The following is a 15,587-nucleotide window of genomic DNA, read 5'->3' as shown; positions in this document are numbered from 1 at the left end:
GAACGTTGTTACCTTCCCACCAAAGGTGGTCCCTATTTTTCTACTTGAATTTTTACATGCTTTTGAACTGCTAGGTTGGCAGAAGCTGGGACAAGTCACGGGAGCTCACTCTGTTACATAATGCTAGGGATTTGAACCGCTGAACTGCTGACCTTCTGATCGAAAAGCTCAGTGTCTTAGCTACTGAGCCACCGCATCCCTCTATGAATAATAATAGTCAGGAATAATGAGAGATATTGATGATAAGGATTCCAGACCAGTTGTACAGCTGTGTCTTTCTTAATTTTAGCAATTACCATATACATTAGTATACAGGTAGTCCTTGACTTACGACCACAACTGAGCACAAAATTTATGTTGCTAAGCAAGTGAGTTTTGCCCCATTTTATGGCCTGCCTTGTCACAAATGTTAAGTGAATCATTAGAGTTGTTAAGTTAATTACACAGCTGTTAAAGTGAATGTGGTTTACCCATGGACTTTGCTTGTCAGAAGGTCACAAAAAGATGATTACATGATCCTGGGACACTTCAGCCGTCATAAATGTGAGTCAGTTGCCAAGTGTGATCATGGGGATGCTTCAGCAGTCGTAGGTGTGAAAGAAATGATCATAAGTCATTTCTTTCCAGCGATGTTCTAACTTTGAACAGCCAGTAAATGAACTGTTGGTGATCATATGATTCTGGAATGCTGTAACCATCATAAATCCGTGCTGGGCTAAAATTTTGATTATGTGAATGGAGCGACCCTGTGACGGTCATAAGTGCGAGGATAGTCATAAGTCACTTTTATCAGTGCCATCGTATCTTTGGACGGTCACTAAATGAATGGTTGTAAGTTGCAGAATAACTCTTAAGAAGAAAAAAGTGATGAGGTAACCCAGATTGAACTTCTCCAAGACTTACCTACCTTAGTTTGTTTCCATTTTACATTCATTCATTCATTCATTCCATTTTCCAATAAAATAAATTTAAGGGTGCATCCATAGCATCTTTTTATTCCTTTTCTTTCCTGCTAAAAACAAAACAAAACATGGAATGACAATACATTTCGGCATTATGATAATTTCCTACTTGAAGTGACATTTTCGTGAAGCAGAAAATAGCGTTGCTAGGATTTTGCAAGGAAAGATTTTAATTCATGTTTTACATCCTGTGTGCTTTGCCTTTGTGTTTTTCTCAAGCATTCTTTATTTCCTGTTGTTTATGAAACATTTCCCTTTCTTCTCTTGCTTGCCACTTTCCATTTTACAACATAAGGTTAAGAGCACCTTATAATTCAATGGCTTTCAGGAAGCAAACCAACCTAATAAACCTCCCTCAGTAATAATTCTGTAAGAATAAGGGGCTGGATGGAGACAAACAGATGAATTTAAAAACAACGAAACAATAACAAACAATTTTTTCTCATCTGTTAGAAGAAAGCCACATTTGGGGAATTAGTTAGAAATTTGCTAGTTGGCTAATACACCACACAAAATGGAATCACGATGGTAAAAGGAAAGAATTGTTAAAGAAATCCAAAATTGTAGAATTGATTTAAGATTGGAACATTGAAAAACGCTACAAGAAGGGTAACCAAAAACCAGTAAAATCGATGCCTTCATTTATTGTTCAATTTCTAGCATCACCAGTCCGATTTATACAACCAGGCCTCCCATTTCAAGGATAGTTATAGTTTTAGTTTTGAGATTCACAAATGAAGACGTAAGGAACACTCTTGTTTCTCAAGACAGAATAGGATGTCTACAAATTTTGTCTGCTAATTTACCAAGTCCTTTCTTTGCTTTCAGAGTTTAGAATTTCTAATCATACAACTTCAAGGTGAAAAGGGGGAACAGTCAGAAAGATCTTCCAGGCTCGGAGGAACAATTGTCGTTTCTTTGGACATTCAAGATTCTCCCCAGCGTGTGAACCAGTCGCGCTGTGCTGCAATTAGTGAGTATAATTCAGACTTAAATTTCTTTCAGAGTGGTTATTTTTTCAGGAAAAGAGAAGCTAGGCAAGTGACCCTTCAGGTGGCATTTAAAATCTACAGGCAGTCCTTGACGTACAATCATTCATTTAGGGACTGTTTGAAGTTACAACAGCACTGAACAAAGTGTCCTATGACCAGGGGTGGGTTCCTGCCAGTTCTAACCTCTTCTATAGAAGAGGTTCCACCAATCTACCATGCCATTTAGAACCGGTTCCAGCTCCCTCCCCCTGCCCCTCCGCACATCATCAAGATGAAGAGCGAGAGGAAGAATTCTGGGAGTTGAAGTCCACAAGTCTTAAAGCTGTCAAGTTTGAACACCCCTGTGGGTTTTTTTTCTAAAGGGTTAGGGGTGCAAGGGTCTTGTAACTTGACAGCTTTAAGACTTGCGTTGCTTCAAATGCCAGAGTTCCTGAGCCAACATTTTGATTGCTAAGCAAGAGCTTTGTTAAGTGAGTTTCACCACATTTTACAAGTTGGCCACGCCCACCCAGTCACATGGCTGGCCAGCCACTTCCACCCGGTCACATGGCCAGCAAGCCACTCCCACAAAGCAGGCTACACCTACAGAAGAGGTTCTAAGAAATTTTGAAACCCTCCACTGCCTATGACCATTTTTCACACTTACCACCATTGCAGCATCCCCATGGTCACGTGATCAGAATTCAGGCACTTGACAACTGGCATGTATCTATGACCGTTGCACTGTCCCTAGGTTACGTGATCAACATTTGTAACTGTCCCAGTGAGATGTATTTAACAACTGTAATAATTCACTTAACAATCGTGGGGGGAAAGGTCATAAAATGAGACCCAACTCACTTTACAACCGCCTTACTTAGCAGTGGAAATTTGGGGTTCATCTGTGGTCAGCAGAGTGGTGTGGTGGCCTAGAGGTGAAGCTCTCGCTTCACAATCAGGAGGCTGTGAGTTCAATCCTAGGTAGAGGCAGATATTTCTCTCTCTGGGCACAATGAGAATATATCTGCTGAATAAAACTCTGCATTGGTGACAGGAAGGGCATCTGGCCATTAAAACGCTCTGCTAACTCCATTCAATTACCCAGACTCCACCCCCCCCATAAGGGATTATGGAGTCATTAAATGATAATAATGAGTTGTGGGTAGATCAAGGTCTACCCGTATTCATATAATATGCAATTCCCAATAAATGAATTTAAGGTGTAAGTTTATTTTCCTACAATTGAGTTGAGCACAAATACAACAGCTCAAATTTAGCCTTGCCACAAACGTAAACAAAATTAATAACATCAGTTCTTTTATTTGTTCCGTGCAGTTGCTGCAAAAGGTGGTTTATGCCACAAACTCCTCAGTGACCTAACATTCAAAGGTAAATACTTTAACATTATTAGAGATTTAAAAAGGGGCTTTTTAAGTTAATCCAGCCCAGCATTCAGTTCTCACGCCATGGGTACATTTTGACCAGGTCCCCCAGAACAGAACAAATCTTTTTATAACTTTAATAAATATGTGAATTCACCCAATTTCTGAATATTTCCTGAGGAGATTCTGTTGCATTTGAGTTGTGTCCTCATTATTGAAGTTGTCCCCCAAAAATTGGAATAAGAGCTCTGATAATTAAAGAAATTGATAAACTTTTAAAGCAAAAAGATTAAGACCTCATTAATTTTTGTTTTATTTTCCTTTTTACTTACATACTTCTTAAAAAGAGATGCAATGCAGTAACAATAGCACTTAGATTTATATACCGCTTTACAGCCCTCTCTAAGCAGTTTAAAGAGTCAGCATATTGCCCCCCAACAATATAGGTCCTCATTTTACCCCACCCAGCAGTTAGCAGAAGTAGCCTACAGTACTGCACTCTAACCACTGCGCCACAGCGGCTCATACACTAGAATAGAATAGAATGGAATAGGATAGGATAGAGAAGAAAAGAGGAGAATAGAATAGAATAGAACATAGGATAGGATAGGATAGGGAATAGAATAGAATAGAATACAATACAATACCCTGTGCAATATCAGAATAGGAATAGATGGGTTATCTGAATGGATACGAAGTTCAACCTGCACTGTGGACATTGTAGGAGGAGAGGCAGGTCAGTCTATGTTAGCCCCAAATCAGGAGGAATCTTCAGATCTTTCAAACAAATTTTAATAAAAGGCCTAAGCTTTTATGAGCTGCAGCTCGCTTCATGAAATATTATGCCTTTTAATAAAATTTGCTGGTCAGAAAAGGTGCTCCAAGTTTCCTCTGATTCATTCATTCAACCATTTCATGACTGTTTCTCTACAGGCATTTTTCAGAATATCAGTTGGAAAAGGCAACATTACATCTCGGCTGATTAGTACCTTTTGATTAACCTTTTTGGAGTTGGGCAGCTAATACATTTAAACAAACATTTATGTGTGTATTTTTGTGTGTATCTACAGGTAGTCCTTGACTTACTGTGTTTCCCCCAAAATAAGACAGGGTCTTATTTTCTTTTGACCCCTGAAATAAGCACTTGGCCTTATTTTCGGGGAGATCTTATTATTTTTGAGGTGGTGAGAGTGGTCACCTCATGGCTGCTGCTGTGTTGCAATATTTTCAGGGAGGCCTTATTTTTTGGGGAAGGCTTATTTTAGCGCATGCACTCAAAAGCCCGATTGGGCTTATTATCCAGGGAGACTTTATTTTGGGAGAAACAGGGTAGAACCATAATTGGCTTAAATAAATAATATTATTTCAGATTTTAAAAGTGCTTTTGGTGAATCAGACCACAAGCTAATCCAGCGGAGAATTTCTGTTGCTAAGCAGGGTGATTGTTAACATGAATTGCGCATAATTGTATGACCTTTACTGCCACATCGTTAAACAAATCACTGCAGTTTTTAAGTGAGTCTTACGGCCGTTAAGCAAATCCAGCTTCCTCCCACTGACCTTGCTTGTTGGAAGCCAGCTGGGAAATAAATACACACCGGTTGCCAAGTGGCCAAATTTTGATCACATGATCATGGAGATGCTGTGATGGTCATAAGTGCAAGGACCAGTCATACATCACTTTTTTCAGTATCAAACATTCACTAAACAAATAATTGTAAGTCGAGGATTGCTTGTATATTAAAAAGATCATATAACCCTCCTTGCTTCAGCTTGTTTTCTTGTATCAACTGATAGAATTGAATCTTACATATCCATGCCTGTTGTTCGGAGAGCAGGAATTCCTTTATTGTCTTGCAGTGTTTGTCTCCTTGCACTGTTTTTTTCCTTCCACAGAAATAGAAAGTTTACTGCCTTTCTGCCAGATTGGTGTCCTGCACGGAAGCGGATGTCCTCATGAATCTCTGCTTACTATGCCTTTTCAGCTTTCCTTTCAGGTTAGTCTATACCACAGTGAGCCTTATTAGAATCATAGGGCTGGAAAGGACCTCGGAGGTCTTCTAGTCAAACCCCCTTCTCAAGACAGTGTTGTGGCCTGCCTGGCCTGGCAGCAGATTCAGACAGTGAGGAGTTGGGGGGGAACCTAGGCCAGTCCTGGAGTCTGGGGAAGGCCCTGAGGAGGGCTCTGTGTCGGAGGCAGAGACGGGGCCAGAACCGTATGTCAATTATCAGCTGCCTTCGGAGTCAGATATCAGTGAGGCAGACGAACAGCTGGAGCCTGTTCCCAGTGTGCGCATGCGCAGAGCTTCCAGACGGGAAGAGCTAAAAAGCGGGGGTCGACTCGGGAGTAAGGCCACAGGTGGATAATGAATGGCCCCTCCAAGAGGAGATAAAAAAGGAGCGAAAGGGGAGGGTAGTTTGCAGGAGACAATTAGTTCGCTTAATTGGTTTGTGTGTTGATGTCTGTCCTCTTTGCCTGGATGATCTGTTCTCAGCATCCTCCAAACATCTGAGGAAGCTGTTCTAGAATCAAAATCTTCATTCCTTTCCCAGTGCCAGTTTTCACAGGCACCAAAGAAAAACAACTGCAGCTGTGCTTTCTACTCAACCTCGTTTCAGAACAAGGTTGAGTAGAACAGTTGTTCAAACTAGAGAACTAGAATCTGTTCCAAAATTGTTGCGGACATCATTTTTCACCACTGATGAAATCTGGGTTATGAACAGGGGAAAGATTTATATATCTTTCTATCCTTTATCTATCCATCTCTATCTATCCTCTATCTACCTATCATCTGTCTGTCTGTCTGTCTGTCTGTCTGTCTGTCTGTCTGTCTGTCTCTCTCTCTCTCTCTCTCTCTATCTATCTATCTCACAAATCTACAATCCATTTGACTTTGTTATTGCTGTAACAGGGAAAAGCTAAATCAATATTCGCATTTAACACAGGGTCGTTACTATAGGTAGCCCTCAACTTGCAACAATTGGGACCACGTTTTCCATTGCTAAGCAAGATGGTTGTTAAGTGAATCATGCCCATTTTTTTTGCCACGTTGTTAAGAGAATCACAGCAGTTAAGTGAATCATGTAGTCATTAAGTAAATCCGGTCCCCACCCCCCACCCCTTGGTTTTGCTTGTCAGAAGCCACCTGGGCAGGTGATCATGTGACCCTGGGATGCTGCATTCGTTGTAAATACATGCCAGTTGCCAAGCACCCGAAATTCGATCCTATGACTATAGGGGTGTTGTCACAGTTGTAAGTGCGAGTCATTTGTAAGTCATTTTTTTCCAGTGTCCTTGTAACTTTGAACAGTTACTAAATGAATGGTTATAAATCAAGGACTACCTGTTTTGCAATAGCAGCTGCAGTAGCTGCAGCTATGGGTTGGGGTGGAAACCATCAAAGAGGATTATAAAACTCTGTATCTTGGAATTTCTTGGTGGGTGATCTCTTAAAAGTTATGTTTCCAGAGAGAGAAAGGGATCAGGGATCAGGAGTTGACCCTTGACCCCCTCAAGAAAAAAAAAGTGATTAATTATAGAGTTTATGTGTCTATTTTTCTGGAGGATGTCCTTCATCTTGTGTGCACAATAACTAGCAAAGAATCTCCACAGGAAACTACTGGGGGAAAATAGTTCTTCAAACAGCCAGAAGAAAAGGTAGAATGCAGTAATGTTTCTAGCACAACTGGAAATACAGTGTTGTAATGGAGGCATTGCCCTAGATTCTTGCTTATCCTACGATCTGGGGACTATGGATAGGAATTCTGAATAAAACAAGTAAAAAAGGAAATTCCCACAGTTGCATTACACACACACGCACACACGTGTGTGTTTTTCCCAAAACTGTTCAAATGCAGCTAAATGAATCTGAACATTTTAGCATCAGTCCCACAAACCTGACAAAGCACATCATGTCTGAAACAAGAGGGCGCTGTTTTCATTTACCTTTGGCGTTCAGGTTAAAGCTTTGGATTTAGTGGCCACGCCAAGGGATGGGAGAATTGAAAAGTTTAATGACTGAAGGGGCGCCATAAAACTTCACTTAAAGGTTTTGAAAAGAACACGTTAACTTTCTCTGTCTCTCTTGGGCCTTTTCAGCTGTGTGAGAAGTCTGAAATCCTGAAGGAAGACAGCATCATATTGAAACAGTTCATCCATAGGATCAGCCTCCTGCACACAACAGTAAGAGATTCCCTTGCACTATGATTTACTAAATATTATGTTCAGGTTTCCTCAGGGCTAAATGACTACCTTCCAACTTAAAATCTGCAGTGAGTTTTAAGAAGCTGCCTACATAGGAAGGGAAAAGATCCTGTATCCTGATCTCTGAAGCAACCTGGTTACCAGATCCAGCCTCAGCTTGTTCCTCCTATTTTTACATAATTTTATTTAGTAAAAAGGGCAAATCTTATCAAAGTCTAGTGATCATGATCGAATACAAAGTATGTGGCTGCGGGATTTTTATGCAACATTTGTTTCATGTCACATTAAGCCACAGTTTTGCTAAAATGTTCAGAGTATAACTCGGATCTGAGGGTGCATTTTGGGATATAAAATTGCATTTCCTGGGTGAGAATCCTTTCTATGCAGACGCACGTCATTTGAGGTAAAAGCTGAATAGTTTCTGTGCAAAGTTCAGGTGTGCTGCTGTCTCCAGGTGTGCTTGGGAAGGTTTTCTGCCTAAAATACTAAATACTAAATTCAATAATAATAAATAATTTAAATAATAAAACAGTCACTGTGCAATACAAGTAGTCCTTGACTCACAATCATACATTTGGTAACTGTCTGAAGCTACAAAGACACTGAAAAAGTTATTTGGGGCCAATTCTCACACTTACGACCATCGCAGCTTCCCCTTAGTCACATGATGAACATTTTGTGGCTTTCCCATCAGGCTTCCGACAACCAAAATCAACAAGGGAAGCTGGATTCATTTAATGACCACATGCTTCACTTAACAACTGCAGTGATTTGTTTAAGAACCCAGGCAAAAAAAGATGGTAATTTCAGGTTCCCTTGTGTAGCAGTGGAAATTCTGGTCCCAAATGTGGTCATAAACCGAGGACTACCGATACAAAGTGGTACCAATATGAAGACTGTGTTTCCCCTATTATGGTCATTTTCTATATTTCTTACTAGCTGATAATCCGGCATTGCCCAGGTATTTATTTATCCTAATCCTGAATTAGACTGGATTTTCCCCTTACCAGAGGGAGCCCCCTTGTGGAGTACTGTGAAGCCGTTACCATGGCAGCTCCACTGCGCTGTACAGTAGAAGACATTTTATGACACAACAGACTGTATCTTAACAGAACACCCCCCCCCTCCCGAGGGGTGTTGGGGTGTCTAACCCCTACAGTATTTGCTTCCAGAGAGTATGTCATCTGTGTACCAAGTTTGGTTGAAATTGCTCAAGGCATTCCAGAGTTATGCGGTACATGCACACAGCCTTTTTTAAAATATTATTTCTTATTATTATTATTTTGTGCCACTCTGATTTTATAGATCAAGTTCCATTACTGTGTAAAAGTTAACGGCAACACCTCTGCTGAGACATATAGGTAAGTAAGCATCTATAAAGTTATACCAGCAGCTGTAGACTGTATAATTAAACCATGCAAGTAAATATATATTGTTCAAAGACTTGATACTAAAAGACAATCGTTAAACACTGCTTAAAAACAACAGCAACAGAAGGAACTTAATTCCAGGTTGGGGGAAAGAGATGAAATCTATATCTCCTCTGTAACTTTGGCAGTCACTTAAAACATTTGTTCTTCGTGGTAAACTTCACTATTATTAAATACAAGTGCAACATGGTTTGATTTAAGAAGTGGGACTTATATAGTAAAATAAAACCTGTATCTTTTTTTTTTCTAAAGTACCTTTGCAAAAAATGTTCCATCTGGAACTCTAGTAAGCCAAATTCTGACTGGAGCCATGAGACTAAACAGAACACAATTGATTCCTATCTGTCTATCCATTATCCTTTCCAGCTGCAGGATACTTCAACAGTCTGCGGATCTCTGGAACGTTCTTAATCATGAGTTTTTTTGAGTGAAAGTGGAATACATCCCTTTGTTTTTTTCCAAGACTTTTGTCTTCGTGTCACGTTTAGGGCAAAAAAAAAAGTCTGTAAAATTGGGTGCAAAATACTTAACAACCATCTTGCTTAATGACAGAAATTATGGTCTCGATTGTGGTCGGAATAGACTTGGCTTGTCAGAACTGGTTGAGAAGGTTGCAATCCTCCCGCTCTTCCGTGGGGAGCTAAAAACCTGGCTTTGCCAATTGGCCAGGGCCCCCAATGGGAAACAATACAGTGGAGGTGATTGATCAAGGGACAACAGATCCCATCACCCTCCCACACCCATTCCATTCGCGTTCCTCCCCACGTGCCCTTGATTTGAATCTCTGGTTTTCATTTATTCAGGTTTTAATGTAGATATATTTTTTTTTAATGTAAGGCTCAGTGGCTAAGACGCTGAGCTTGTCAATCAGAAAGGTCGGCAGTTTGGCGGTTCGAATCCCTAGCACCACATAACAAAGTGAGCCTCCGTTACTTGTCCCAGCTTCTACTAACCTAGCAGTTCGAAAGCAGGTACAAAATGCAAGTAGAAAAACAGGAACCACCTTTGGTGGGAAGGGAACAGCGTTCTGTGCGCCTTCGGTGTTGAGTCATGCCGGGTACATGACCACGGAGACCTCTTCGGACAGCGCTGTCTCTTCGGCTTTGAAACGGAGATGAGCAGCGCCCCCTAGAGTCAGGAACGACTAGCAGATATGTGCGAGAAGAACCTTTACCTTTAAGCCACCCAGACTTACCTTATGTTAAGATGGACGGTCAATAAATTTTATAAATAAATAAGTAAGTAAATATGTAAATGGCTTAAAAGAGCTTTTTCCCCCCAAGAGGCAACTGGACTTTTTGGTTTTTCTTTGAAGATGTTTCGCTTCTCATCCAAGAAGCTTCTTCAGCTCTGGATGGTGACCTGAAGAAGCTTCTTGGATGAGAAGTGAAACATCTTCAAAGAAAATCCAGAAAGTCCAGTTGTCTCTTGGGGAAAAAAACAACAACGCAACTTTGTTACAACCAAGACTTGAATGACTGAGAATCTCCATATACAATAAATAAATGGCTTATATATCTTGTGATCCCAAGAACCATTATAACTTCATCCTGGTTGCCAAGCACCTGAATTTCGATCACGTGACTGTAGTGTAACGGTCATAGCTGTGAGGACCAGTCATAAGTAATTTTTTGCAATGTCTTCATAACGTTGAATAATCGCTGAATGAATGGTTGTAAATTGAGGACTACTAACCTGTTCCCCTTAAAGGTAAAATTTATCCCAATGCTAAGTAAGAGTTTTCCTCTAATTTTCCAGAGCAAAAGATTTTCCCTTTTCCAGCTCACTAAAGGTAAAAGTTCCCCTCGCACACATGTGCTAGTCGTTCCCGACTCTAGAGAGACGATGCTCATCCCCGTTTCAAAGCCGAAGAGCCAGCGCTGTCTGAAGATGCCTCCATGGTCATGTGGGTGCATGAATAAACGCCGAAAGCGCACGGAATGCTCTTCCCTTCCCACCAAAGGTAGTCCCTATTTTTCTACTTGCATTTTTTACGTGCTTTCGAACTGCTAGGTTGGCAGAAGCTGGGACAAGTCACGGCAGCTCATTCCGTTATGCGGCGCTAGGAATCTGAACCGCCAAACTGCCGACCTTTCTGATCGACAAGCTCAGCGTCTTAGCCATTGAGCCACAGTGTCCCTGCAGTCCAGCCCATTACAACTCCCAAATTGTCATGAATCAGTTGTTAAATACTGACAGACTAGCGCAGCCGCTACTCAGAACTCAGTTTTGCAGTGTTAAAAGCCCAGCCACTTATTAAGGAGGCCTCTATCTGGTGGGTGAACCAGTGGTAACCTTGTATTCCTTCTGGGAAACTGACCGAGATTTCAGTCATTGAACATCTGCTAGCATTAGCACAGCCACTTAATGCATAATTAAAAAGAAGAAACAGGAAGTGCATCACCTAAAGAGAATATCTGGCAGGGAACCATCTGTTCTCTCAAGATTTGTGGTGGGCATTTATCTCCAACACAAATCCTTTGAAATACCCCAGTTGGCAGCACCCAAGGCCAATGCAGTGGGTGTTTTACATCTGTAGATTAAAATGTACATGGATTTAATTGAAGCAAGTTGCTCCTTTAGCCCTCAATTTAGGAGTGGTGTGGGGGCCTAGAGGTGTGGAGCTCTCACCTCACAATCAGGAGGCTGTGAGTTCGATCCTAGGTAGCGGCAGATATTTCTCTCTCTGGGCACAATGAGATGTATATCTGCCGAACAAAACTCCGCACTGGCGACAGGAAAGGCATCCGGCCAGTAAAGACTAAGCTCCATTCAGTTGCCCCGACTCCAGGGCTTAAGGGGTCATTATAAGACACACAAAAAAGTAGTCCTCAACTTACAACATTTGTTTAGTGACTGTTCAAAGATGCAATAGCATTGGAAAAAAGTAGCTTAAGGCCATTTTTCACACTTATAACTGCTGTAGCAACCCCATAGTCCCATGATCAAAATTATGGTCATACATCAAGGGCTACCTTTAAGTCTCTATACTACTCTAGTATAAAACTACAGCTGCGCATTCCATCTTTGGGCATGTTTTCTTTTCTTTATTTTTGAGTACATTTTTCCATTAAAAACATGAAATATTCCATGTCTATCTGAACAGCATGTTGTCTGGGCATGATTAATTTTAAGTAAAGGTACAACAATAACCATGATCGTACTAGTAATCTTAATAAACATATCAATATTAATCATAAAATGATAAAACAATTAGTTTGTCCATCTTGCAATATTTTCAATACACATTTTTATTACCTCTTTGAATTCTTTTTAAATTCTAACCTCTGTTTAACCATTGGTAAAGTATATCCCATGTTAAAAAGTATTCTGCATCTTCTTTTTCTTTTATCTTAAGCGTCAATCTATCCATCTCAGCACATTCTAATATATATATATATATATATTTAATTACACTTTCATCTGCCGGGACCTCACCATTTTTCCATGGTTGTGCAAACACTAATCTACATGCTTTGGGCATGTTTTCTTTTCTTTATTTTTGAATATATGTTTTATTGGTACATTTTTTCCCATTAAAAACATAAAATATTCCATGTGTATCTGAACAGCGTGTCTGGGCATGATTAATTTTAAGTAAAGGTATAACAATAACCATGATTGTACTAGTAATCTTAATAAATATATCAATATTAATCATAAAATAATAAAACAATTAGTTTGTCCATCTTGCCATATTTTCAATACACATTTTTATTACCTCTTTGAATTCTTTTTAAATTCTAACCTCTGTTTAACCATTGGTAAAATATATCCCATGTTAAAAAGTATTCTGCATCTTCTTTTTCTTTTATCTTAAGCGTCAATCTATCCATCTCAGCACATTCTAATTTTTTTTTTAATTACACTTTCATCTGTCGGGACCTCACCATTTTTCCATGGTTGTGCAAACACTAATCTTGCTGCCGTTACCACATGCTTTGGGCATGTTTTCAATAGTTCCTTTTGCCTAAACTGAACATTGAACTAATCCATGGTTTGTTTGTCCGTGGTTTGTTATGTAAGACAAAATTGGGCAGTTTTGCACCCAAGCACCACATGAGCCCACCTTACGGCTTGTGATCTGTAAACTTTTCATTGCAATAGCGACTGGAAAGTGCAGTGAATTCGGGGAAATAACGTAAAGGGTCTGCCTTGTTGTTTAATTGGTGTTCTCATCTATAATTATGATAAATGCGGTGACTTTTCGACATCTCCTTCTGTGCTTCAGCCCAGAAGGGAAAGTCAGCACATGTTTGCCAGATGGAACCACGTTACTTAGTGATGGGAGACATTTCATGAGGTAAGCAATTGAGGGAAATAATTTCTCCTCCTCCAGAGGCTGATTGATGGAGGGGTTATAAATGCAAGGTCGTTCTTAAAACCAGATTGTGGAAAGGATGCCCAGCATTTGTTCCTAGATTCGACGGAATATTGTTTTTGCCAAAATGTAGATGTTCTAGTTTCAGAATGTCTAATTAATTTGAAATTTGTTAGTCCTTAATACAAAATGAGCTGGGTTTATGCATCCTGTGAAGCTCTAAACCAGCCAGATTCATTAGTTTGCCATTATTTGGAGGCTGATTCCTAGTTATTCTGTAGACAAATAAATTATTTTGTCCCTATGACAATCCACAACTTTTCCACAGGACTCAGCAGCTGGCTACTTCAACCTCATCCACAGGGAGTCCTTGAGTTACAACCATTCATTTAGTGACGGTTCCGAGTTACAACGGCACTGAAAAATGTGGCTTACGACCGTTTTTCACGCAACCATTGCAATATCCCCATGGTCATGCGATTTGCCTTGACCACCAACTCACATTTATGACGGTCGCAGTGTCCCCCCTTTTGCGACCTCCCGACAGGCACTGGGCTGCCGTCTGTCAGAAATGGTGTAGGGTCTCCTGCTTGGGCAGGGGGTTGGACTAGATGACCTACAGGGTCCCTTCCAACTCTGATCATCTAAATCTAAATATAAAAGTCAGTGGGGAATCCAGATTCCCTTCACAACCGTGTTGCCAACTTAACCCCCGGCAGTGATTCACTTAACAAAAGGTGGCACAAAAGGTGGTAAAATGGGGCAAAACTCACTTAACAACTGCCTCGCTTATCAACAATAATTTTGGCATCGATGGTGGTTGTAAGTCAAGGACCACCTGTAGCTGCAGAAATAAGGGCTGCAAGGGTTTGAAAAAGAACAGGTATAAAAGGCAGTTTCGTAGACTGCACTGCCCCCTGGTGGTTGTGGAAGCAAGAGGTTGGTGGCCTGGATTTTGTAAGGAGCAATGAAGAAAACCTGTGGTTCATCCTCACATATCCTCTTACTTGCAGTGCAGATTCCCATGGCCTGTTTTAGATTCCATAATCCACATCTAAAGCCTGATCATCGTTATTCTTAGAAATATATCTATATGTTTAATATACCATTCACTTCTCTGTTTAATACATTTGAGACTGGACAGCAATTTGTCCAGAATATCTCCAAGGACCTTCCAACTCCATGTTCCATTTCTGTTTAAAAGTATCTATAGGAAGTAGCACATTCCAACACCAATCTAGCATAATTTTGGAATTTGTATACATTTTTTACAGACTAGAGCAGAGCAGAGAAGGGCAGAGCAGACTAGACTAGACTAGACTAGAAAATATAGGGAATGGAATAGAATAAAATAGAATAGAATGTAGGGAATAGAATGGAATAAAAGAATAGAATATAGAGAATAGGATGGAATAGAATGGAACGGAATAGAATAGAATATAGAGAATGGAATGGAATAGTATAAAACATAGAGAATAGAATGGAATGGAATAGAACATAGAGAATGGAACGGAACGGAACGGAATGGAGTAGAAGAGAAGAGAACAATACAGAGAATGGAATGGAATAGAATAGAATAGAATAGAATAGAATATAGAGAATGGAATGGAATGGAATAGAATATAGAGAATGGAAGGGAATGGAATATAGAGAATGGAACGGAACGGAACGGAATGGAGTAGAAGAGAAGAGAAGAATACAGAGAATGGAATGGAATAGAATAGAATATAGAGAATAGAATGGAATAGAATATAGAGAATGGAATCTAATGGAATAGAATATAGAGAATGGAATGGAATGGAATATAGAGAATGGAACGGAACGGAACGGAATGGAGTAGAAGAGAAGAGAAGAATACAGAGAATGGAATAGAATAGAATAGAGTAGAATAGAATAGAATATAGAGAATAGAATGGAATGGAATAGAATAGAATATAGAGAATGGAATGGAATAGAATAGAATAGAATAGAATATAGAGAATGGAACGGAATGGAATGGAATGGAGTAGAAGAGAAGAGAAGAATACAGAGAATGGAATGGAATAGAATAAAATAGAATAGAATAGAATAGAATATAGAGAATGGAATGGAATAGAATAGAATAGAATGGAACAGAACGGAACAGAACAAAACAGAACAGTTTTATTGTCACTTTAAATGTATGCTAATCAGCAATACATTAAAATGAAATTTCATTGCGCTCAGTTCTCAGAATGCAGAATAACACAGTTGGAAGGGACTTTGGAGGTCTTCTAGTCCAACCCCTTACTTAATCAGGAGACCCTATAACAGTTTTCTGTACTGTGGAGCCTGGATA

The 15,587-nt window shown here is 39.9% G+C and overlaps 1 protein-coding gene across 1 annotated transcript in view; it reads left to right on the top strand.

The window, feature by feature from the left end:
* Positions 1 to 15,587, top strand: part of TOP6BL (TOP6B like initiator of meiotic double strand breaks) — a gene marked incomplete at its 5' end in the record, with an annotated part of 32,624 nt that overhangs the window by 4,610 nt on the left and 12,427 nt on the right. Inside the window, 6 exons of the mRNA XM_081967912.1 lie at positions 1,791 to 1,935; positions 3,269 to 3,322; positions 5,212 to 5,312; positions 7,415 to 7,498; positions 8,825 to 8,880; positions 13,181 to 13,252. Coding sequence (XP_081824038.1) covers positions 1,791 to 1,935; positions 3,269 to 3,322; positions 5,212 to 5,312; positions 7,415 to 7,498; positions 8,825 to 8,880; positions 13,181 to 13,252 — 512 coding nt within the window. The remainder of the gene's footprint in view (positions 1 to 1,790; positions 1,936 to 3,268; positions 3,323 to 5,211; positions 5,313 to 7,414; positions 7,499 to 8,824; positions 8,881 to 13,180; positions 13,253 to 15,587) is intronic.

This window comes from Natrix helvetica, assembly GCF_964273705.1.
Source record: "Natrix helvetica genome assembly, chromosome: 16".
NCBI classification, from domain to species: domain Eukaryota; kingdom Metazoa; phylum Chordata; class Lepidosauria; order Squamata; family Natricidae; genus Natrix; species Natrix helvetica.
The sequence above is the reverse complement of the archived record's forward strand: the minus strand, read 5'-3'. Positions and strand labels throughout refer to the sequence as shown.